This window comes from Mobula hypostoma, chromosome 8 (assembly GCF_963921235.1).
Source record: "Mobula hypostoma chromosome 8, sMobHyp1.1, whole genome shotgun sequence".
Taxonomy (NCBI): Eukaryota; Metazoa; Chordata; class Chondrichthyes; order Myliobatiformes; family Myliobatidae; genus Mobula; species Mobula hypostoma.
The window spans coordinates 115,757,481-115,783,489 of NC_086104.1; the positions used below are offsets into that span (position 1 = coordinate 115,757,481).

A 26,009-nucleotide genomic window follows, 5' to 3' on the forward strand; every position below is an offset into this window, starting at 1 on the left:
ATTGCAGGATACATACGATCTTAAGTGGGAAGCTAAATCATTAAAATATTTAGGAATAACCCTGCCGAAGGATCTTTCAACACTGTCACAGGTAAATTATGGGCCATTAATCTCAGAGATAAAAGCAGATATGCATAGATGGAATCTTATCCCCTTTTTAAGTTTAAATTCAAGGATAAATACTATAAAAATGAATATTCTTCCTCGGTTATTATATCTTTTCCGTACTTTACCAGTGGAGGTGGATGATAATCAATTCAGGGAATGGGACAAATGGATTTCCCGCTTCATTTGGCAAGGAAGGAAACCTAGAATTCGATATAACACCTTACAGTTAGGGAAGGAAAGAGGAGGTATGGTTCTTCCTTGCCTGAGAAATTATTTTTATGCCTCACAGATAACCCCTCTGTTATATTGGTGTAATAGGGAATATAAGGCTAGATGGAAGGAAATAGAATTTGGATTAGTTGACAGTTTTCCTCTTCAGGCCTCAATAGCTGACAAAGGATTGATGGCCCAGTTGGAAAAATTTAATAATGCTTGGATAAATCTTACATTAAAAGTATGGCAGAAGGTGGTTAATTCATGTGGAATTAATAACATGCTAAAACTCTTTAGATGGTGTGCATATGATACCGAATTCCTTCCCAACAGAGGAGATAAAAGATTTGAGCTATGGATAAAGAAAGGTCTTACAACCTACCTCTCATTTATAGATAAAAGAGTATTACAAAGTTTCCAAATCCTGCAGGACAAACATGGCCTAGAACATAATGACTTTTTTAGGTATCTTCAAATACGAAACTATGTTAACCAGAGTTGTAGATATACAGACCTATCAACAGTAGAATTAGAATTTTTCAAGATTCTGAATTCGGCTTGCAGTTCAATACCTAGTAAATCAGTTTCTCGCCTATATAATGCACTCTCCCATGCTAAAAATGTAAATACACTGTATATTAAAGAGAAGTGGGAGAAAGAAGCGGGGTTGGTACTTTCAGAGGAGGCTTGGGGGAAAATCTGCAGCTTTCAATGGTCCTCGACTAATTCTTTGACTTGGAGTTCCAGCGTCTGCAGATTCCTTCGTGTAGCACCACAGTCCTGAAAAACGTTGTCTCGTTTTTACTGTGTACTGTACCAGCAGTTATGGTCGAAATGACAATAAAAAGTGACTTGACTTGAGATATGGGGAAATGGCAGGAGACTGGGGCTGAAAGAAAGAATGGATCAGCATGATGAAATGGTGGAGCAGACTTGATGGGCCAAATGGCCTAATTCTGCTCCTATATCTCATGGACTTATTAAGTATTCGAGTCTGCTTTCCATTACATCTTGGCTGATTTAACTATCCCTCTCAACCCCACTCTCCTGACTCCTCCATGAGGGAGTGAACAGGCAACAGTCAGCAGAAGTCCCCACAGGGGAAGGGGACTCTCGGGAGAAAATGCCACTGGATCACTTGACCTGTGAAAAACGATGAGAGTATCTACCTGTGACCCAGTGAAGAGCATTTTGAAGATACTGACTTTCATGAGACACTCTGTAGACAAACAGAACACAGGGAACTCCTGGCCCTTCACATGGGTAGATACCCAGCTCCTTCACAATCTTCTCATGGACATCTCCCTGACTGTAACACTGCAACGTAAAACAGAGAACCTGTACTCACTCAGCCTGCCTCACACCAGGCACATTTCACTCAGGGAGATTATCAGTAATGAAAGGGAGGGGGTGTTTAATGTTTCTCTGATCTCAGAGATGAACACCCACCGGGTTTGCACAATTCGTATCAGTCAGGGCAACGGTAGATCTTGAGGGACGTGCAAGTGACAGACAATTGCTGGTGGTTTACAGAGACGGAGAGCAGTATAGTCGCCAGAGTGGGTCTCGGAGACAAGGAAGTGTGTAAAATCATGAGGGGACAGAGACACGGTGAGGGGATAACAGGTGGAGGAGGTTATGGAGAAGGGAAGGGATGTCGATGCCAGAGGCGGTCACAAAGACGAGTGGGGGTGTAGACACCCGAGGGGTCACAGAGAATGGGAATTGTGCACGGACTGGGGGTGGTTACAGTGAGTGAAAATGGTGTAGGGGCTGGAGGGTAACGCAGACATTCTGTACCTAGAGGGTGAGCTATGGACCTGGGGAAAACAGTGAGTCCCACGATTCTCACATGCCACAGAATCCCCTCACTGGAAACAGAGGAGCCACTGCTGCGAAGCCAGAGCTGAGGGCCGGAAGCCAGTCACCAGCAGACTGCGAGATGTGCACTGAGGAGGTGTTTTAACCCATTGAATCACAGAGCAATACAGCACAACAGAACATAGAACAGTACAGCACAGTACAAACCCTTCAGCACAATGAGCCCACACTGACCATGGCCCCCGGACAAGCATTCTAAATTTCCTTCATTCAGTCTGCATCTCTCCAAGCCTCACCCATCTATCTACCTGCTCAAGCTTTCCTCGATGATATCATTGTCCCTGTCTCAACCACTTCCCATGGTGCTGGTTGCATGGACTCACCACCCCAGAGTGAAATCATTGCCCCTCAAGCCTGTATGGCTTCCCCCTCACCCTGAAACTCTCTCATCTCGTATTGCCTCTCCCCTACTCTGGGGAACAAACTGTTGCACCTTCATGATTATATATACTTCTATTTGGTCACCCCTTATTCTCCTACGTTCCAAGGAATAAACACCTAGCCGAGTGACCTATCCCTATTCCTCAGAACTTCGAGACATCCAACATCCTTGTAGATCTTCTCTGCTCTTTTCAGTTCTTTCCTGTCACAGGTTTTCCCAAACAGTGCTCAGTTCTCCAAGTGTGACCTCACCAATGATTTATACAACTGTATCGTAACGTCCCAATTCCTCTACTCATTTCCTTCACTAATCAAGGCCAATGTGCTCAACACCTTTGTTACCAGCCATGATGCCAATTTCCATAAACTATGCATCTTTGTTCCTATGTCAAGTTGTTTCCAAACTGGTCTCGGTCCATGTTCTGCTCAGATATAGTTGCTTTTTTTTTTAAGTTCGTAGGAATGGTTTTAGGGAGTTAGGGGTCAGAGTCGGGTTTAGGGAGAGAGATGCTGAGGAATTCTAGTCAGGCCAAAGATTACACCTCCGCTCTGTGATTGAAGCCCAGTAACAAGGATGTGCAACAAAGGACATTCATGAACTTCAAGCTGGCAAACACCATGGAGAAGGTTGACAAGGGCTGTAGGCCCCTGGATCAAATGTTTGTGTGAGCAGGGGGCACAAGAGCCTAGGTATGCGAGACAGTGACTCCGGAGATCAGGGACTGGAGTTCCAGTGCCATCACCATGGTTAATACCAAAGTTTGAAGCTCAAGGGTTGAACAGACACCCTCAAGTTGCAGCCTGATGTCTGAAGCCCTTGGTCAACGACACAGGGGAAGATAGAGGCTCGTTGTCTGAGACTCAGACTCAGAGGCCTGACCTTGGGTTGGAGGGCCGTCTTTGTGTGTTGGGAGGAAAGAGGTTTTTTTGATGTTGTTACTTTGCTCTGTGTTGTTCCGCTGAAGATTGTGGGTTTACTATGTTTGCACCAGAATATGTGGTGACACTTGTGTATTGCCCCAGCACATCCTTAGCTTCTACCAGTTATTAATACAAATAACACAAACGTGTTCTGATGTATATGTGATAAATAAATGAATCTTAGATTCCTCCATTCCACGACATTCACTAGTAACTGATCAGTCATAATTCTCCTCTGATTTGACTTTCCAAAATGCATCGTCTCACACTCATCTCCATTGAAATCCATTTGCCACTGATTGACCCACTTCCCTAACTAATCAAGATCCTTCTGTTTTCCATGGCAAACTTTTCGCTATCAATAGCACCTTTAATTTTGTGTCATCCACAAACTTACTGATCAAGCCTTGTGCATTGGCATTCGAATAATTTCTATAAACAGTAATCAAAAGAGACCCAACACTGATCCCTGCATAACTCCGCTCGTCACCAACCTCCATTCCAAGAAATAACCTTCAAACACCACCCTTTGCTTCCTACATCCAAACCAGTGGTGAATCCACTGAACTATCTCACCCTAGATTCCATGAGATGTAAACTTCCAGACCACGTACCATGCAGGACCTTGTCAAAGGCCTTTAAACTCCATACAGATGTTAGCCACATCCCTACGCACATCGTCCTTCTAGCTCACTCATTCAAGAAACAGCTAGAAAAATTCAAGAAGCTCCACTTTCTACAAACAAATCTATGCTGACTGATTGTGATCAGACTCTGTCTACACAATTCCAATTCCTGGTAAATCCAGTCCCTCAGAATTCCCCCCCAGTCACTTCTCTACTGAGGATATCAGTCTGACCGGTCTGTCGTTCCTGGCCCATCCTTGTTGTTCACCTTAAACCAGTGCTCCCCAACTTCCAGGCCGCCAACCGATACTGGGCCGCGAAGCATGCAGGTGTGCAGCGGTAGCCAGGACGCACCCAGCAAATCTTTAAGAAAAAAGCAGAGTTCAAAGCCACTAACCACTCCATCTGTATTTTCTTTCCCTCCCCCCAGTTAGTAAAAAGAGTAGAGTGACCTTGTAAAAAAGACAACAAAGTCTCAGCAAAGAAAAGCATTTACATTCCATCATCTAATAAACAAGAAAGAACCAAAATGTTATCTCTTAGAGAGAAAAACCAGCGCTATCTTCAAGTTTAACATTGACTCCCTAAAAAAAACTTTAAATTCAATTATAAAATGTTATAATAAAACAGAAAAAAAATAGTATATTTGACCCAGCTGAATTTTCAAAAATACTAATTAATAATATCATAAGTAATTAAACCATCCCAAATATATATAAAAAGCCCTATTAGTAGGAAAAAACTACCAATTAGCTGATTAATAAAAGAAACAAAAAACAACTCAAACCAAGTATTAAATTAAAGGAACAAATCCCCTTATCTTTTTTTCTCAGTCGAATGTTCAGATGATCATTTATAGTCATACTTGAGCCATAAATCTTCTTTCCAAAGGAAAACCAACAATATGCAATAATGAACAACTCTCCTTGTCTTCTTTAATTAGTCTCTCAATGAAATATACAAATGACCTTCATAAATCTTCTTTCCAAAATGCGAATAGTATACAGTTAGCCAAACAACCTTTCAGATAGTTCATTCAGCAGCGGCGGCAGTAACAGCGGCGGGTATAGCCTGAACAAGGTCCAGTGCAGCTTTTGGATCAAAAAAAGTACGAGGAGGAGAATTAGCGGGAAAAACTTTAATTCTTGTCGGATACCTCAGAGAGAGAAACAGTTTGTTATCATATGCCTGTTTCATTACCGGGGCAAATTTTGATCTTTGTTCCATTACCTCTCTCGGGTAATCTTCGTAAAAACGGACCTCAGACTCCATAAATCTAAACACTCTGTTTTCTTGCCTGTCGCATTATTTGATCTTTAATTTTAAAGTGATGAAAGCAAACCAGAACAGATCTTGGTTTACTAGAATCCTTCAATTTCGAAGTGAATGCCCTGTGTGCCCTTCCTATAGCAGGCGGCTTTAATAAAATGGTAGGAAATAAAGTGTGAAAAAGCCTACCAAAGTGAGCAGTTAAATCTTCATCTTCAGCTCCTTCTTTCAGCCAGACCTAGTTTCCAGGTCTAAAATCTTATTCTGATATCTTTCCAAACGAGTTGTAGCTTCAGACAACTTTTGCTTAGTTATCTTCAATCCCTCTTCATGTGGAATAACTTGAGTTTCCAGGTCTTTAAGTTTTCCCAGAAATGACTTCATTTCATTACTATTCTTTTCCAGTTGGTCTTTAATTGACCTATTCTGATCCTTAACTGAATTCAGTGTCCGAACGATATCTTCAGCCCACGATGGCATTTCATCAGATCTTTCATTTTGCACCTTTCCTTTCCCATTACCTTTATCACTGGGTTCACGAATTGTTGCACTGCTAGAAGGAGCTGAAGATGGAGATTTAACTGCTTACTTTGGTAAGTTTTTCCACACTTTATTTCCAACCATTTTATTAAAGCTGCCTGCTATAGAAAGGGCACATAGGGCATTTACTTTGCCTTTTTCTTGGGTTTTCAGGAAGCGGGGTGGGATTAGAGTTAGGGGCTTTTTCCCATTGGGTGGTTCTGGATCATGCATATTTTCTATCTGGTTGTAATCCTCATCGCCACCGTTTTTGATCATCCCATATTGGTATGTGGTCTGCGCAAAGTAGAATAAAATTATAGTATGGTATTTAAACGGATTAATATAATAAGTTGGAATGTACGTGGTTGGAATCATCCTATTAAACGAAAAAAGACTTTCGAAATTATTAACCGATTCCAGCCTGATATAATTTTTGCTCAAGAGACACATATTAGGGCAGGAGATCAAAATAGATTTTTTGGCTGGTGGAATGGTTTGCAATTCCACTCTACTTCTCAGAGTAGAACAAAGGCATATCTATTTTTATTAAATCTCATATATTTATTCAAGAGGATATTGAATCAGATTCTAATGGTAGATTTTTAATTGTTAAAGGAACGATCTGTAACAGAACAGTTGTTTTGGTTAATTTGTATGGTCCTAACTTAGACGATCCTTTTTTTAAAGAGGTATTTGCTTTACTGCCTGATTTAAATGAATATGTGCTGATAATGGGCGGGGATTTTAACTGCTGCTCAAATCCTATGATTGATAAGAGCTCAACCAATAAGTGACTTCCAAATTGTTCCGCGTCATTTATTAATTTCTTTTTGATTGATTTTGGATTGATTGATTTGTGGAGGTATCTCCAACCCGATAACAGAGAATATCTTTCTTCTCACATTTATAAAAAATATTCGAGGATCGATTATATTATAATCGATCCCTGCTTCTTGCCTAGTGTTAAAAATTGTGAATATGATGCTATTGCTATATCTGATTATACGCCTCTGAGTTTGTCTTTTGAATTTGATGATGTCATTCTTGCCCGCCCACCTTGGCGCCTGTCTCAGACATTACTGCAAAACTCTGACTTTGTCACTTTCATTGAAACCCAGATAAAACATTTTTTTCTTTTTAATGATATAGGGCGTATATCTAAATTAATTATATGGGATACATTTAAAGCATTTTTATGTGGTCAGATTATTTCTTATTCAGCTAAACTTAAAAAACAGACTAACGCAGAATTAGATAGAATTTCAAAACAAATTAAAGATTTAGATAATATCTATAAAATTTCCCCCAGTATTGATTTGTTTAAACAAAGGGTGGAACTTCAATCACAATATAACTTGTTATTAACTCATTCCATTGAAGGATACTTGCTTAAGTTAAAGAGCTAATTTTATATGTTTGGAGATAAAAATAATAAACTGCTTGCATCTCAATTAAAAATGTCTGCAGCCAAAGGCAAATCATGAATATCCGTAAGAAAGATGGTACCTTGGCTCAGGGATATGAAGAAATTAATAAGATTTTTGAAGATTTTTATACTGATCTTTATAAATCTCAATGTCCGTTAGATTCCTCTGAAATGAATGCTTTTTTACAAAAGATTGTTTTTCCTAAAATCTCGGTTGAGGATCAAAAAACTCTTGATGCTCCAATCACTGGAGTCAAAGTTCATAAAGCTATTTTTTCAATGCAATCTGGTAAGTCCCCAGGACTTGATGGTTATCCTGTAGAATTTTATAAAAAATTTGGAAAGTTGCTTTCTCCGTATATGTTGGAAATGTTTAAGGATTCTTTTGTGAAAGGTGACTTACCCTCTGCTTTTTATGAGGCTTCTACTTCTTTAATTCTTAAAAAAGATAAAGATCCCACTGACTGTGCTTCATCTAGACCTATTTCATTACTGAATATCGACACGAAGATCCTGTCAAAGATAATGGCCAATTGGGTAAAATTATTTTTAAAGATCAAATTATAAAGGGTTGCTATTCTTTTTCAAATGTTTGGAGACTATTTAACATTAGAGTTACAGAATACACTTGGACTAAGATGTTAACTGTCCTGTGCTATCACCAGTGGGATCATCAGTTGATCTGCCACCTGTCTTCAGGAGTTTCGGCCCGCTTATGATCAAGACACCCTCGAGGTGGTGGGCCACCAGTGCTAAAGCACCACCTCCCACTGGTGAGCTTAAAAACTTGGCATCTGCCTCTATCAGAGTTGTTGGTCACTTCCATCCAACCGATAGTCTGCTCTTCAGGTGTCTATGCAACTACTGAAGGGTTTGCAAAAGATGTATACACTGTCTGACTATCTGCCCCTCTGAACATACTTGGTCCACACCCATGCTTTCTCTGCTGCCTCAGCTACAGCCTTGCTGGCTGACTTGATCTCTCTTCTAGTGAAGCCAAGGTCACGCAGCCACTTCTGGAAAGTGAACGCAATAAACCCACGGCAGCCTACTTCGAATGGATAGCATGAGACCCTCCACCCTCTGTCTCTGCACTCTGATCTTAATTCTGCATACTTGGTTAATTTGCGCTCATGGGCTTCATCGACGTTGTCTTCCCAGGGGACTGTGAATTCACCAATAACTACTTCTCTACTGGTGTCAGACCATACGATTATATCCGGACACAATGTTGTGAAAGCTGTTTGCTCCGGGAAACTGCCTTTCCCGTCCAGGTCAGCCTTGACACACCAATCATTGGCTGAAGAAAGTATGCTTGATCGTGAGCCTGTGCTGTACACCCTTGACTTGGAGCCTTCTTTCACAAATGATCTGCGATGTTCTGTGCAGCGTGGGGCATGAGATAAGTTGTGCTGCAGTACTCTCTGCTCATCACCTTCTGTTACAACTTTGAGAACGTTGTTATGTCTCCAAGTGTACATGCCGCTGGAAAGATTGACTCTGCATGCACTCAAAATACGTTGAAGTGTTCCCTTCTCACTACAAGCAGCACACCTGTCTGTCTTATCTTCATACCAGGTGCTGAGGTTGGCAGGTGTTGAGAGCAGATCACAAATGAATCAATCCCAATAACACACACAGTGTTAGTGTGCTCCTTAGGTAGGGAAGAGCCAGCAGAAATCAGAAGTCCCCAAAAGGGAAGGTGTGTTGCCATTAAGGCATTTATTTGACTTTGTTGGGTCTATGTTTTCAGTGATTTGTTTGTAACTATTTTCTAGTAAAGTCAAAGGTTGTTGGTTATGTTACAGTCTAACAAAGGTAAATTCATTGTCTAAGGTATATTGCAGCATGTGATGACGTCACCTCCGGTTTCACCGTGTCTTATGTGTAGCCTCCGGTTTGGAAAAGGTGTGAAGGTGGGTGCGATGCATGCAGCATGATCGTGGGGAGCTCCATTTCTACCCATGGAGAAACATTATGCAAGCAACGCCTTAAGTTCATAAGAGTGTATTTGAAGTAAAAATATCAACGCAGTTTCTGTTAAGGAAGCAGCGGTTGGGGCAAAGCACGTGTCGGCTTTGCAATTCCAAACGCGGGTTGGGCTCGAGCCCGATGGCAGTTTAAAGCGACCCCCTCGCACACTACTCGGCGCAGCTGGAGACACTCGCTAAAAGAAGAGAGCGCGCGTAGTCTCCAGAATGAAACAGACGCTGTATATGCTTGTATTTTTTTTATCAACAGTTTTCACCATACGATGTTAATGTAGAAGAGTGAACAGTAAATGGTTAACCTTACTACGACTCTGTCTTTATTGGCTCCGGTTTAACTTAGTGTTTAGTCAGAGTTTCAACACACTGCACGACAACACTACAGAAGGATTTTCAAGGAAATGTTATCACTCAATGACTTCACCTGTGCTGGATGAAATAAACAGGTAGACTATTTTCTAACTAGTGAGAAAATTCAAAAATCTGAGGACTTGGGAGACCTTGTGCAGGTTAATTTGCAGTTTGAGTCATTAGTGAGGAAGGCAAGTGCAATGTTAGCATTCATTTCAAGAGGACTAGAATATAAAAGAAAGGATGTAATATTGAGGCTTTATAGAGCACTGATGAGGCCTCACTTGAAAAATTGTGTGTGGTTTTGGGTCCCTTTTATAAGAAGGGATGTGCTGACAATGCAGAGGACTTTCATGAAAACAATTCCAAGATTGAAAGGTTGGTCATATGAAGAGTGTGATGAAATGGTGGAGTAGACTTGATGGGCCAAATGGCCTAATTCTGCTCCTATTTCTCATGGTCTTATTAAATATTTACTTGTGACCCAGTGAAGGGCATTTCAAATATCCTGAATTTCATGAGACACTTTGTAGACCAAGAGAACGCGAGGAACCCCTGGCCCTTCGCAATGGGAGATCTCCAGCTCCTTCATAATCTTCTCATGGATCTCTCCCCCACCGTAACACTGCACTGTGAAACACAGAGTGCGAGTTTATCACCCAGTCTCAGTGCGTCACCCAGAGATGCATCTGGTCTCACTTCTCCCACATGTGGGGTAGGATGTTACAGACGGGGAGATGAGAGTATAGTGGGGGTAGATGGGGGATAGTGGGGTTAAAAGAGTGGAAAGTATGGGGGCAGGAGGGAATGGTAGAGATTAGGACGGAGAGGTGAGTAGCGTGGGAATGGAGGTATGTGGGCGGTGAATATCCCCCATCCCTTTCCCCACTGTCGCTCACCCAACGCTTTCTCCACAAACTCTGTCCTTACTCAGTCTCAATCCTCTCCCTCTGTCAAATACCCTATCTCGCCCCATCACACCGACCCTCCCTCTCCTTCCCCGAACGCCTCTCCCTCACCCCATCCGACCCCTCTTCCTGTCCCTCCGCCTTGTTCTCCCACACTCACCGACTGCTCCTTCCCCTCACCTGCCGCCCTGTCACCCTCACAAATCACCCTCACCTACCGTTGCACCGAATCCCCATCCTGGACATATTTCTCCCACTTCCGGCTCAGTCATTTCCGTGTTTACGCACTCGGACACGGGGGCGGGTCCTTCCATCATACTCTAATTCTATTCGTCTGAGGAGCTGGCAGTCAGCACGATAGCTCTCTGTGAATGGACAGCAACACTTTGAACCTCCACCGATTGTCATTGGTCGAGCCGACCGCCCGTCATGGTGTAGAGGCGGGATCTGGGCTACAGCCCCGCCCCGTGGCGCCGAGGCGTTCTATCGCAGGGGCGCAGGGTCGATCCAGGACAAGAATTGTCTCACAACAATAAGAGAAAATCTGCAGATGCTGGAAACCCGAGAAACACACACAAAATGCTGGAGGAACTCAGCAGGCCAGGCAGCATCTATGGAAAGAAGTACAATCGACGTTTCAGGCCGAGACCCTTCAGCAGGACTGGAGAAAAATGATGAGGAGTAGATTGAAAAGGTTGGGGAGAGGAGAGAGAAACTCCAGGCGACAGTGAAACCTGGAGGGGGAAGAATGAATAAAGAGCGGGGAACACACATCAAAGTTGCTGGTGAACGCAGCAGGCCAGGCAGCATCTCTAGGAAGACCATAAGACCATAAGACAAAGGAGCAGAAGTTGGCCATTCGGCCCATCGAGTCTGCTCCGACATTTTATCATGAGCTGATCCATTTTATCCTATTTAGTCCCACTGCCCCGCCTTCTCACCATAACCTTTGATGCCCTGGCTACTCAGATACCTATCAATCTCTGCCTTAAATACACCCAATGACTTGGCCTCCACTGCTGCCCGTGGCAACAAATTCCATAGATTCACCACCCTCTGACTAAAAAAATTTCTTCACATTTCTGTTCTGAAAGGGCACCCTTCAATCCTGAAGTCATGCCCTCTTGTATTAGACTCCCCCATCATGGGAAACAACTTTGCCACATCCACTCTGTCCATGCCTTTTAACATTCGAAATGTTTCTATGAGGTCTCCCCTCATTCTTCTAAACTCCAAGGAATACAGTCCAAGAGCAGACAAACGTTCCTCATATGTTAACCCTCTCATTCCCGGAATCATTCCAGTGAATCTTCTCTGTACCCTCTCCAACGTCAGCACATCCTTTCTTATATAAGGAGACCAAACCTGCCCACAGTACTCCAAGTCAGGTCTCACCAGTGCCTTATAGAGCCTCAACATCACATCCCTGCTCCTATACTCTATTCCTCTAGAAATGAATGCCAACATTGCATTTGCCTTCTTCACTACTGACTCAACCTGGAGGTTAACTTCAAGGGAATCCTGTACGAGGACTCCCAAGTCCCGTTGCATCTCAGAACTTTGAATTCTTTCCCCATTTAAATAATAGTCTGCCTGTTTATTTTTTCTGCCAAAGTGCATAACCATACACTTTCCAACATTGTACTTCATTTGCCACTTCTCTGCCCATTCTTCCAATCTATCCAAGTCTCTCTGCAGACTCTCCGTTTCCTCAGCACTACCAGCCCCTCCACCTACCTTCGTATCGTCAGCAAACTTAGCCACAAAGTCATCTATTCCATAATCCAAATCGTTGATGTACAATGTAAAAAGAAGCGGCCCCAACACTGATCCCTGTGGAACACCACTGGTAACCGGCAGCCAACCAGAATAGGATCCCTTTATTCCCACTTTCTGTTTCCTGCCAATCAGCCAATGCTCTATCCACGTATGTAACTTTCCTGTAATTCCATGGGCTCTTATCTTGTTAAGTAGCCTCATGTGTGGCACCTTGTCAAAGGCCTTCTGAAAATCCAAATATACAACATCCACTACATCTCCCTTGTCTAGCCTACTGGTAAGTTCCTCAGAAAATTGTAATAGGTTTGTCAGGCAGGATTTTCCTTTAAGGAATCCATACTGAGTTCTGCCGATCTTATCATATGCCTCCAGGTACTCTGTAACCTCATCCTTGACAATCGACTCCAACAACTTCCCAACCACCGACGTCAAGCTAACAGGTCTATAATTTCCTTTTTGCTTCCTTGCCCCCTTCTTAAATAGCGGAGCGACACTTGCAATCTTCCAGTCCTCCGGAACCATGCCAGAATCTATCGACTTTTGAAAGATCATTGCTAATGCCTCCGCAATCTCCACAGCTACTTCCTTCAGAACACGAGGATACATTCCATCTGGTCCAGGAGATTTATCGACCTTTAGCCTATTCAGCTTCCTGAGTACTTTCTCTATCGTAATTGTGACTGCGCACACTTCTCTTCCCTGCCACCCTTGAGTGTCCGGTATACTGCTGTATTCCTCAGTGAAGACTGATGCAAAATACTTGTTCAGTTCCTCTGCCATCTCCTCATCTCCCATCACAATTTCTCCAGTATCACTTTCTATCACTCCTATATCTACTCTCACATGTCATTTACTCTTTATATACTTGAAAAAGCTTTTAGTATCCTCTTTGATATTATTTGCTAGTTTCCTTTCATAGTTAATCTTTTCTCTCATAATGACCTTCTTGGTTTCCTTTCGTAAGGTTTTAAAAACTTCCCAATCTTCTGTCTTCCCACTAATTTTTGCTTCCTTGTATGCCCTCTCCTTTGCTTTAGCTTTGGCTTTGACTTTTCTTGTCAACCACGGTTGCATCCTTTTTCCACTCGAAAATTTCTTCTTTTTTGGAATATAACTGTCTTGCACATTCCTCATTTCTCACATAAACTCCAGCCACTGCTGCTCTGCCGTCTTTCCCGCCTTGTCTCTTTCCAGTCAACTTTGGCCAGTTCCTCTCTCATGCCACTGTAATTTCCTTTACTCCACTGAAACACCGACACATCAGATTTCGGCTTCTCTTTTTCTAATTTCACAGTGAACTCAATCGTGTTATGATCACTGCCTCCTAAGGGTTCCTTCACCTCAATCTCTCCAATCACCTCTGGTTCATTACACAATACCCAATCCAGTACAGCCGATCCCCTAGTGGGCTCAACAACAAGCTGTTCTAAAAAGCCATCTCGCAGACATTCACAAATTCTCTCTCTTGAGATCCAGCGCCGACCTGATTTTTCCAATCTACTCGCATGTTAAAATCCCCCACAATTATCATAACACTGCTCTTCTGACAAGCCTTTTCTATTTCCAGTTGTAATTTGTAGTCCACATCCCTGCAGCTGTTTGGAGGCCTATAAATAACTGGCATCAGGGTCCTTTTACCCCTGCGATTCCTTAGCTCAACCCATAAAGATTCTGTACCTTCCAATCCTATATCACCTCTTTCTAATGATTTAATATCATTTCTTACCAATAAAGCCACGCCTCCCCCTCTGCCTACCTTCCTATCCTTCCGATACACCGTGTATCCTTGGATGTTCAGCTCCCAGAGACATGCATCCTTTAGCCAGGTCTCAGTGATGGCCACAATATCATACCTGCCAATCTGTAGCTGTACAACAAGATCATCCACCTTATTCCTTATGCTGCGTGCATTTAAGTACAACACCTTAAGACCAGTATTTGATACTTTGTGCTTTGATTTCACTGCAACTTTATTGCACTGCAACTCATCCCAATGGCTACACATTTGCCCCATCACCTGCCTGTCTTTCCTGACATCTTTACTGCTCACTATCTTAGATTTATTTCTGTTTTCCCCTTCCTCCGCTCTATCATTCTGGTTCCCATCCCCCTGCCAAATTAGTTTAAACCCTCCCTAACAGCTCTATTAAACTTTCCCGCCAGGATATTGGTCCCTTACGGGTTCAGGTGTAACCTGTCCTTTTTGAACAGGTCATACTTTCCCCAGAAGAGATCCCAATTCACCAAGAATCTGAAGCCCTTCCCCCTACACCAGTCTCTCAGCCAGGCATTCATCTGCCTGATCCGACTACTCTTGCCCTCGCTAGCACGTGGCACAGGTAGCAATCCCGAGATTACTACCCTGGAGGTCCTGCTTCTCAGCTTCCTTCCTAACTCCTGGAAATCTCTCTTCAGGACCTCCTGCTTTGTCCTATCTATGTCATTGGTACCAACATGTACCAAGACAACTGGCTGCTCACCTTTAGAATATTCAGGACCCGATCCGAGGAAGAGGTGCAGTCGACGTTTCAGGCCGAGACCCTTCATCAGGACGAAGAGCGGTGAAGTTGATTGGTGAGAGAGACAGAAGACCATGAAAGAAAGAAAAAGCAGGGAGGAGCACCAGTGGGAGCCGATGGGCTGGCAAGGAGATAAGGTGAGAGAGGGGAAAGGGGTTGGGAAATGGTAGGTGCTTTTCTTCTTCAAAAATCTCCTTCTTCAGTCCACCCTCCACCACCTCCAGTTTAAATTCCATGCGGAATATTTTGGAGGATCAAGAACCAAATTCTGAAAGGGGGCATTACCATAAGTTTGAGATATTGATGTTCATTCCATCAGGTTGGAGGAACCCAAGCGGAGTATAAGACGTGGATGGACGTATCTGAATGGGAATGGGAGGTGGAATTAAAATGGGTGTTCCTACGGCGAACAGAGCGCAGATGCTCAGTGAAGCGATCGCCCAATCTACGTCAGGTCTCACCGATATACAGGAGGCCACATCGGGAGCACCAGACACAGTATATGACCTTGACAGACTTTTTGGTGAAGTGTCACCTCACCTGGAAGGACTGTTTGGGGCCCTGAATGGTAGTAAGGGAGGAGGTGTCGGAGCAGATGTAGCATTTGTTCTGCTTGCAAGGGTAAGTGCCAGAAGGGAGATAAGTGGGGATGGATGAATGAATAAGGCATTTGGTATGTGGAGGTGTGGGTGATAGGTGCAGGGGAAGGAGGTGTGGAGATAACAGTAAACTGTGTTGTTCATCCATGTGTTGAACTGTAGGGGAGGAGGGTGGAGGGGAGGTGTTGGCGCTGAGGGAGTACTGGGTGCCTTTGTATATGGGCTGGTGTGCAGAGGAGGGCAACTGTCAAACGTATTGAAGAACTGGTGCATCTCTACTGTGCATCTGCAGAGGGATGTGAGTATAGATGCGCACAGACCAGCTCTCTTCAGCCTCTCAGAAAGTAGAGGCATTGGTGAGCTTTCCTGTGGAGGATGTGTTCTGGGACCATGTGAGATGTGCATTCCCAGGACTCTGAAACTGCTCAAGTTTCTGCCAGACTGTAACCGACATATAGAGGGTGTGAATTCTCCCCAGTAACCATCTCTTTTGTCTTGTTGTCATTGATGAGAGGTTATTTGCCTGGCACCAGGCCTTGAGCTCTTCCACCTCTTTTCTGTAGACCATCTCATTGTTGTTGGTGATGGGCCCCACCACTGTTGTGTCATCAGATTTGTGTCAGGACTGATCTGTGCTGGTCTTCATTCCTCTTCTGTCACCTTCCTCCATCTTCTCTGCTTCTCCAGCCATCAAGTGTTCACTCCCGCCCCTCCACTTCATCCCCCCCTCCCGATTCAGTCTCCACACGCAGATCTTCACTACCCTCTGCCTAAAGAAGTTCTGATACATCAGTTTGAAACCACCAAACCATTATCTATAGTTATTTCCCTTGTTCCAGACCCTGATTGAATCATCCAACATCTTCCCTACCAAAACAGAGTCTTAGACATTTGAATAATGTCACCCTCATTCTTCTGAAGTCTAAGCAATGCAGACCCAAACTCTTTAATCTTTCTTGGCAGCACAGCCTTTTGCCAATCTGGTGTTCCCAAACCAGAAACCACTGGATGAACCTCGAGATCTATTACACACTACAAAGCGGGTGATCCTGACCTTGACAAGAAACCAAGATATGACCTCAGGAAAGTAATCAGTGATGCCACGAGATAGGCGCAGGTGTGACCTGTACAAAAAGGACGGGTTACACTTAAATCCTAGGGGGACCAATATCCTGGCAGGGAGATTAGCGGGGGCTACTGAGGTGACTTTAAACTAGAATGGTTGGGGGGTGGGAATCAAATTAAAGCGGCTAGGTGTGAGGAGGTTAGTTCACAACAGAGGGATGGGAACCAGTGCAGAGAGACAGAGGGGTGTAAAGTGAGCGTAGAAGCAAAAAGTACAAAGGGGAAAAGTAAAAGTGGCAGGCCGACAAATCCAGGGCAAGCATTAAAAAGGGCTAAGAGAGTTGTAAAAGAGCGCCTGAAGGCTTTATGTGTCAATGCAAGGAGCATTCGTAATAAGGTGGATGAATTGAAAGTGCAGATTGTTATTAATGATGATGATATAGTTGGGATCACAGAGACATGGCTCCAGGGTGACCAGGGATGGGAGCTCAACGTTCAGGGATATTCAATATTCAGGAGGGATAGACATGAAGGAAGGGGAGGTGGGGTGGCGTTGCTGGTTAAAAAAGAGATTAACGCAATAGAAAGGAAGGACATAAGCCGGGAAGATGTGGAATCGATATGGGTAGAGCTGCGTAACACTAAGGGGCAGAAGACGCTGGTGGGAGTTGTGTACAGGCCACCTAACAGTAGTAGTGAGGTCAGAGATGGTATTAAACAGGAAATTAGAAATGTGTGCAATAAAGGAACAGCAGTTATAATGGGTGACTTCAATCTACATGTAGACTGGGTGAACCAAATTGGTAAAGGTGCTGAGGAAGAGGATTTCTTGGAATGTATGCGGGATGGTTTTTTGAACCAACATGTCGAGGAACCGACCAGAGAGCAGGCTATTCTGGACTGGGTTTTGAGCAATGAGGAAGGGTTAATTAGCGATCTTGTTGTGAGAGGCCCCTTGGGTAAGAGTGACCATAATATGGTGGAATTCTTCATTAACATGGAGAGTGACGTAGTTAATTCAGAAACAAAGGTTCTGAACTTAAAGAGGGGTAACTTTGAAGGTATGAGACGTGAATTAGCTAAGATAGACTGGCAAATGACACTTCAAGGATTGACGGTGGATATGCAATGGCAGGCATTTAAAGGTTGCATGGATGAACTACAACAATTGTTCATCCCAGTTTGGCAAAAGAATAAATCAAGGAAGGTAGTGCACCCGTGGCTGACAAGAGAAATTAGGGATAGTATCAATTCCAAAGAAGTAGCATACAAATTAGCCAGAGAAAGTGGCTCACCTGAGGACTGGGAGAAATTCAGAGTTCAGCAGAGGAGGACAAAGGGCTTAATTAGGAAGGGGAAAAAAGATTATGAGAGAAAACTGGCAGAGAACATAAAAACGGACTGTAAAAGCTTTTATAGATATGTAAAAAGGAAAAGACTGATAAAGACAAATGTAGGTCCCCTGCAAACAGAAACAGGTGAATTGATTATGGGGAGCAAGGACATGGCAGACCAATTGAATAATTACTTTGGTTCTGTCTTCACTAAGGAGGACATAAATAATCTTCCAGAAATGGTAAGGGACAGAGGGTCCAGTGAGATGGAGGAACTGAGCGAAATACATGTTAGTAGGGAAGTGGTGTTAGGTAAATTGAAGGGATTGAAGGCAGATAAATCCCCGGGGCCAGATGGTCTGCATCCCAGAGTGCTTAAGGAAGTGGCCCAAGAAATAGTGGATGCATTAGTGATAATTTTTCAAAACTCGTTAGATTCTGGACTAGTTCCTGAGGATTGGAGGGTGGCTAATGTAACCCCACTTTTTAAAAAAGGAGGGAGAGAGAAACCGGGGAATTATAGGCCGGTTAGCCTAACGTCGGTGGTGGGGAAACTGCTGGAGTCAGTTATCAAGGATGTGATAACAGCACATTTGGAAAGCGGTGAAATGATCGGACAAAGTCAGCATGGATTTGTGAAAGGAAAATCATGTCTGACGAATCTCATAGAATTTTTTGAGGATGTAACTAGTAGAGTGGATAGGGGAGAACCAGTGGATGTGGTATATTTGGATTTTCAAAAGGCTTTTGACAAGGTCCCACACAGGAGATTAGTGTGCAAACTTAAAGCACACGGTATTGGGGGTAAGGTATTGGTGTGGGTGGAGAATTGGTTAGCAGACAGGAAGCAAAGAGTGGGAATAAACGGGACCTTTTCAGAATGGCAGGCGGTGACTAGTGGGGTACCGCAAGGCTCAGTGCTGGGACCCCAGTTGTTTACAATATATATTAATGACTTGGATGAGGGAATTAAATGCAGCATCTCCAAGTTTGCGGATGACACAAAGCTGGGTGGCAGTGTTAGCAGTGAGGAGGATGCTAAGAGGATGCAGGGTGACTTGGATAGGTTGGGTGAGTGGGCAAACTCATGGCAGATGCAATTTAATGTGGATAAATGTGAAGTTATCCACTTTGGTGGCAAAAATAGGAAAACAGATTATTATCTGAATGGTGGCCGATTAGGAAAAGGGGAGGTGCAACGAGACCTGGGTGTCATTATACACCAGTCATTGAAAGTGGGCATGCAGGTACAGCAGGCGGTGAAAAAGGCGAACGGTATGCTGGCATTTATAGCGAGAGGATTCGAGTACAGAAGCAGGGAGGTACTACTGCAGTTGTACAAGGCCTTGGTGAGACCACACCTGGAGTATTGTGTGCAGTTTTGGTCCCCTAATCTGAGGAAAGACATCTTTGCCATAGAGGGAGTACAAAGAAGGTTCACCAGATTGATTCCTGGGATGGCAGGTCTTTCATATGAAGAAAGACTGGATGAACTGGGCTTGTACTCGTTGGAATTTAGAAGATTGAGGGGGGATCTGATTGAAACGTATAAGATCCTAAAGGGATTGGACAGGCTAGATGCGGGAAGATTGTTCCCCATGTTGGGGAGGTCTAGAACGAGGGGTCACAGTTTGAGGATAGAGGGGAAGCCTTTTAGGACCGAGGTTAGGAAAAACTTCTTCACACAGAGAGTGGTGAATCTGTGGAATTCTCTGCCACAGCAAACTGTTGAGGCCAGTTCATTAGCTATGTTTAAAAGGAAGTTAGATATGGCCCTTGTGGCTACAGGGGTCAGGGGGTATGGAGGGAAGGCTGGGTTCTGAGTTGGATGATCAGCCATGATCATAATAAATGGCGGTGCAGGCTCGAAGGGCCGAATGGCCTACTCCTGCACCTATTTTCTATGTTTCTATGTTTCTATAATGCCAGTGTAAAATCAAGTTCCAACATGATGTCTGTTATGTCAGGGCTTACATGCTAGAACAGACTTCAAAATGAATTTGGGCAGCATTGTGTCAAGAACATACATTCCAGATGAGTTTTACATGTTCTATACACACTTTGAACAGAAGTCACCACCCAACCGACAGACTCCAGAGTACCTGAATCTACAGTCACCATTGTAAATGTAGGATCAGTATTCCAGAGGGTGAACTCACAGAAAGCATCTGACCTGGATGGTGTTCCTGCCCATATCCTGAGATCATGTGTGGATCAGCTGGCAGGGTTATTTGGAGGTATTTTTAACCACTTCCTGCTGCAATTTGATGTTTTCACCCACTTTAGGAAGACCACTGGTACCTAAGAAAAACACAGTACTGTGTCTCTTATCGATCACGGAATGATAGCTCTGACATTATCATCACAAAGTGCTTTGAAGTATTGGTCATGGTTCAATCTAATCTAGTTTTCCAGACAATCTCAACTCATTATGATTTGCCTACCACTGCAACATGTCCATATGTGCACGGTGTGTGCGAACACCCCCTCCCTCCTCCTCCCCCATTCTATACTCAATTCCGGGGCAATTTAACAGTATAGACACCCATGCCAGACTGTTGTTTGTTGTCTACCATTCTGCCTTCAGTACCAGAATTCCAAGCACGCTCATCACCAAACACTCAGATCTGGGAGTCAATGCCTCCCTCAGCAACTGGATATTTAACTTCCCAACCAACAGACCACACTCAGAAAGGACAGGAAGCAACACAAACACCACGATTATTCAGAACATTGATTCTTCACAGGGCTGCATGCTCAGCCCCTACTCTACTCTCTGTACACATTTGGGACAGTCATCTAGTGCCTCTGACATCCACCATTATGAGGTGGTTCGAGAGGTTTGTCATGATGCATATTAACTCTAGGTGCCCAGACAACCTCAACCCACTGCAATTCACCTACCACTGTAAATGTTCTCTGGTAACCACCATCTCCCCGGCCCTGTACTCATCCCTGGAGCATCAGGACAGTAAGAACACCAACTGTAGAGATTGGTTGCCATTACAGTTTTTTTTTCAGTATAATAATTCCAAACAAACGTATCTCCAAACAGAGCTGGTTATCGACACCTCAGTTAGATCAGTGACTTCTTAACCAACAGCTCACAATCAGTAGCGACAGGCAGTAACCTCTGTCACATTATTCTCAAAACCAGAACTGAGGTCCTATCTTGGTTTTTTGTCAAGGTCAGGGTCACCTGCTTTGTAGTGTGTAATGGATCTCAAGGTTGATCCTATGGATTTTAGTTCGGTAGTCCACAGACTGTGTTCACAGCCCCACACTCCACTCCCTGTACACTCATGACTGTGTGGCCATCTACGAGTTTGTAGATGATACCAGCATAGTGAGTGTATCTCAAATAACAACGATCTGGAGTACAGGAAGGAGATAGAGGGCCCAGTGACCTGGTGTCATGATTACAACCTTTTCCCTCAATGCCAACAGAATAAAAGAGCTGGTAACTGACTGAAGAAACAGGAGCAGTGTACTGGTTCCTGTCTACATCAAAGATGCTGATGTTCAGAGATTCAAGTTACCAGGAGTGAACATCACCAGTACCCCTGCTGTAGTCCACCCACATTACATCACTTCCAAGAAAGCTCTCAAATGCCTCTAATTCCTCAGGAGGTTGAAGTAGCTCACAGTATCTCCTTGATGCTCACCATTTTTTATCGATGCACCATAGGTAAAAAAGTATCCTATCTAGATTCACTACGGCTTGGTACGGCATCTACTCTGCCTAAGACACAAGGAACTGCAGAGAGTTGTAGCCACAGCTCAGCACATCACGGAAAACAATCTCCTCTCTGTGACTTTGTCAACACTTCCTGCTGCCTTGGTAAAACATCCAGCAGAATCAAAGACTCCACCCACTCCGGGCATCCTCTCTTCTCCCTCCTGCCATCAGGCAGATGGTTCAAAAGTTTGAAAGAAGCTACAAGGACAGCTTGTGTGCTGCTGTTTTTAACACTATCGAATGATTACCTGCCGAAATAAAATGGACTCTTATCCTTGCTGTCTACCTTGTTATAACTTCTACCTTATTGTCTTCCTGCAGGGCACTTTCTCTGTAATTGTAACACTTTATTCTGCATTCTACTTTTCTTCTACTTTGCACTGTGACATGAATTGATTAGTATGAACAGTAATCAATACCATCCTACTGTGCTGCATCAATGGCTTTTGGGATCTCCTGGTGAAGGAAACCATTGGAATAAAACTAGAGAGAAAGAATTTTAACAAAGACAAAGGTTATGTTTAAAGTAAGAACTGGAATTCAATTGTAAACAAGATGGGGTAATGGAAACATGATTGGATGAGGATTAACCAATCAGTAGAAACGGATGACGGGGTATAAATACCACCAGAGTACTCATATCCAGGCATCAACTCTCTTTCAATATTTTTATCGATATAATATAAATTGCATGAATACAAATACAAAATTCATAAGGATACAATACACATTGCATTACATTTAAATCGCAGTAATGTAATCACAGTATCCCATATTCCAAAGCAGTCATGTAGAAAAAAAGATTAAGTTAAGAAATGAAATAGAATTGAATAATTTTATTTTATCAAAAAAAATCTACCCCACTTCCAAAATGAGCTGGTTGGTAAAAAAAAAGAAAAAAGATGCCTTGCCATATAATAACAGTTCAAAGATTATGAAAATAACTCAGAAAGGGTCCCCATAACATTAGAATCAGAAATCAAACAACGAATCTTCTCTAGATCTAGGTATAACATTCGGAGAAGGAAGTCTGAGAATCGGAGCTGGCGTGTGGCGAGAGCCATTTTGATTTTTGCTTCTTATCATTGGAGTTAAGAGAGGCAGGACTGCTCAGGCATGTGACTTTGGGCAGTGACACGCGGAAGATTTAAAAGGAACACAGCCTTATACACCGGGCAGCAGACTGAGCCGGGAGCAGTGTGAAGGCTCAAGGGCTTTGGCGGAAACAGGCAAGGCAAATTAGGTTTGGTTTTCAATTTTTCCTGTTATTTGAGGAAAGCAGGTAAGTATGACTGAGGGCAGCTTGTGGTTCTCGGTGTCGGATGTGGGAGGTCCTGGAGTCTCCTAGCCTCCCGGACATCCACATCTGCGCCAGGTGCGCCGAGATGCAGCTCCTAAGGGACCGTGTTGGGGAACTGGAACTGCAGCTCGATGACCTTCGTCCGGTCAGGGAGAGTGAGTAGTTGATAGAGAGGAGTTACAGGCAGGTGGTCACACTGGGGCCACGGGAGGCAGAAAAGTGGGTCACAGTTAGGAGAGTGTAGGGGAAGTGTCTGGTACTAGAGAGTACACCAGTGGCTGTGCCCCTTGACAAGAAGTACTCCTGTTTGAGTACTTTGGGGCGTACAGCCTACCTGGGGGAAGCAACAGTGGCCGTGCTTCCGGCACAGAGTCCGGCCCTGTAGCTCAGAAGGGTAGGGAAAGGAAGAGGAGGGCAGTAGTAATAGGGGACTGGATAGTTAGGGGGGTCAGATAGGCGATTCTGTGGACGCAGTCAGGAGACCCGGGTGATAGTTTGCCTCCCTGGTGCCAGGGTCTGGGATTTTTCTGATCTCATCCAAGATATCCTGAAGTGGGAGGTTGCGGAGCCAGAGGTCGTGGTACATATAGGTATCAATGACATAGGTAGGAAAAGGGAAGAGGTCCTGAAAGGAGAATATAGGGAGTTAGGAAGGGAGTTGAGAAGAAGGACCGCAAAGGTAGTAATCTCGGGATTACTGCCTGTGCCACGCGACAGTGAGAGTAGGAATGGAATGAGGTGGAGAATAAATGCGTGGCTGAGGGATTGGAGCAGGGGGCAGGGGTTCAAGTTTCTGGATCATTGGGACCTCTTTTGGCGCAGGTGTGACCTGTACAAAAAGGACGGATTGCACTTGAATCCTAGGGGAACCAATATCCTGGCAGGGAGATTTGCGAAGGCTACTGGGGAGACTTTAAACTAGAATGGTTGAGGGGTGGGAATCAAATTGAAGATAGTAGCAGAGAGGAGGTTAGTTCACAAATGGACAGCTAGTAGACAGTATGTGAAGGAGGATAGGTAGGAGGTAGAGAACGGGAGCACTCAGACCGAAGAAGTAGGGGAGAAGGAAGAAAAAGATAGCAAAGTTGTTTGCACCATTAGGGATAAACAGAGAGGAAGAGGTGGAGAGTTTCTTAAATGCATCTATTTTAATGCTAGGAGCATTGTAAGAAAGGTGGATGAGCTTAGAGCATGGATTGATACCTGGAAATAGGATGTTGCAGCTGTTAGTGAAACATGGTTGCAGGAGGGGTGTGACTGGCAACTAAATATTCCTGGATTTCGTTGCTTCAAGTATGATAGAATCGGAGGGGCAAGAGGGGGAGGTGTTGCATTGCTTGTCAGAGAAAATGTTACAGCAGTGCTTTGGCAGGATAGATTAGAGCAGATGTCCCCAAACTTTTTCACTCCTTGGACCGATTTAATATTGACAACATTCTTGCGGACCGGCCGACTGGCGGGGGGGCGGTTCAAGTAGGGTTAAACTCACCTCAACATGTCTTTTACAATTAGGGTTGCCAACTTTCTCACTCTCAAATAAGGGACAAAAGTAGCAGTCAAATCCCGGGACACTTTACCCCAGGAAAGACTACCATTTCCATGAAGCCTTGCGCAGGCACCTGTGCGTGCATGCGTATACGTGCCGATTTTTTTTTCCTCCACCAATCAATTTTGCCTTCATCTTCCCAACTATACTGTACATACATTATTTCTACTTTATATACGCTGTGTATTTATCATATGATTCCTGCTTTTACTATATGTTAATGTTATTTATTTTTGGTTTTATGTGTTATTTGGTACGATTTGTTAGGTTATTTTTTGGGTCTGGGAACGCTCAAAAATTTTTCCCGTATAAAATAATGGTAATTGCTTTTGCGCTTTCGGCACGAAAGTTTTCATAGGATCTCTCTACCTTAGTGGGGGAAATACGGGATAAGGGTGGTCCCGTATGGGACAAACCAATTTAGCCCAATATACGGGATGTCCCAGCAAATACAGGACAATTGGCAACCCTATGTTCAAGTTCAACAGTGCATGACAGGGAATGAGGAAAGGTGCAGCTGACTCATATCGTTTCCTCACGGCCCGGTAGCACATGCTCTGTGGCCCGGTACTGGTCCACGGCCCAGTGGTTAGGGACCACTGGATTAGAGGAATCGTCTAAGGAGGCTGTTTGGTTGGAATTGAGGAATGGGAAAGGTGTAGTAACTCTTATAGGGGTGTATTATAGACCACCAAATGGGGAGCGAGAATTGGAGGAGCAAATTTGTAAGGAGATAGCAGATATTTGTAGTAAGCACAAGGTTGTGATTGTGGGAGATTTTGATACCCATTCTGTAAAAGGGCTGGATGGTTTGGGGTTTGTAAAATGTGTGCAGGATAGTTTTTTGCAGCAATACATAGAGGTACCAACTAGAGAAGGGGCAGTGTTGGATCTCCTGTTAGGGAATGAGATAGGTCAGGTGACGGAGGTATGTGTTGGGGAGGACTTCGGGTCCCGTGATCACAATGCCATTAGTTTCAATATAATTATGGAGAAGGATAGGACTGGACCCAGGATTGAGATTTTTGATTGGAGAAAGGCTGACTTTGAGGAAATATGAAAGGATTTAGAAGGAGTGGATAGGGACAATTTGTTTTATGGGAAGGATGTAATAGAGAACTGGAGGTCATTTAAAGGTGAAATTCTGAGGGTACAGAAGCTTTATGTTCCTGTTAGGTTGAAAGGAAAGGTTAAAATTTCGAGAGAGCCATGGTTTTCAAGGGATATTGGAAACTTGGTTCGGAAAAAGATAGAGATCTACAATAAATATAGGCAGCTTGGGAGTAAATGAGGTGCTCAAAGAATATAAAGAATGTAAAAAAGAATCTTAAGAAAGACATTAGAAATGCTAAAAGAAGATATGAAGTTGCTTTGGCAAGTAAGGTGAAAATAAATCCAAAGGGTCTCTACAGCTATATTAATAGCAAAAGGATAGTGAGGGATAAAATCCCGGCCCTTAGAGAATCAGGGTGGACGACTATGTCCGGAGCCAAAAGAGATGGGGGAGATTTTGAACAATTTCTTTTCTTTGGTA

The 26,009-nt window shown here is 43.7% G+C and overlaps 1 protein-coding gene across 13 annotated transcripts in view; it reads right to left on the minus strand.

Moving 5' to 3' along the window:
- Window positions 1–20,073, minus strand: part of LOC134350864 (uncharacterized) — a 48,912-nt gene extending 28,839 nt beyond the window's left edge. For 10 of the 13 annotated variants that reach the window (XR_010019014.1, XR_010019016.1, XR_010019015.1 and 7 more), the window contains exons 1-2: window positions 10,813–10,858; window positions 4,399–4,493 (exon numbers count right to left, since the gene is read on the minus strand). Coding sequence is in view for 1 of the 13 variants with exons in the window: in XM_063056641.1 (XP_062912711.1) it covers window positions 1,491–1,638; window positions 4,399–4,493; window positions 10,813–10,840 (271 nt within the window). In the remaining 12 variants the exon portion in view is untranslated. Of the gene's footprint in view, window positions 1–1,490; window positions 1,639–4,398; window positions 4,494–10,812; window positions 10,949–20,049 lie in introns of those variants that run through there. The other 3 variants (XM_063056641.1, XR_010019006.1, XR_010019005.1) reach the window with 3 other exon arrangements.
- Window positions 20,074–26,009: the final 5,936 nt, after the last annotated feature.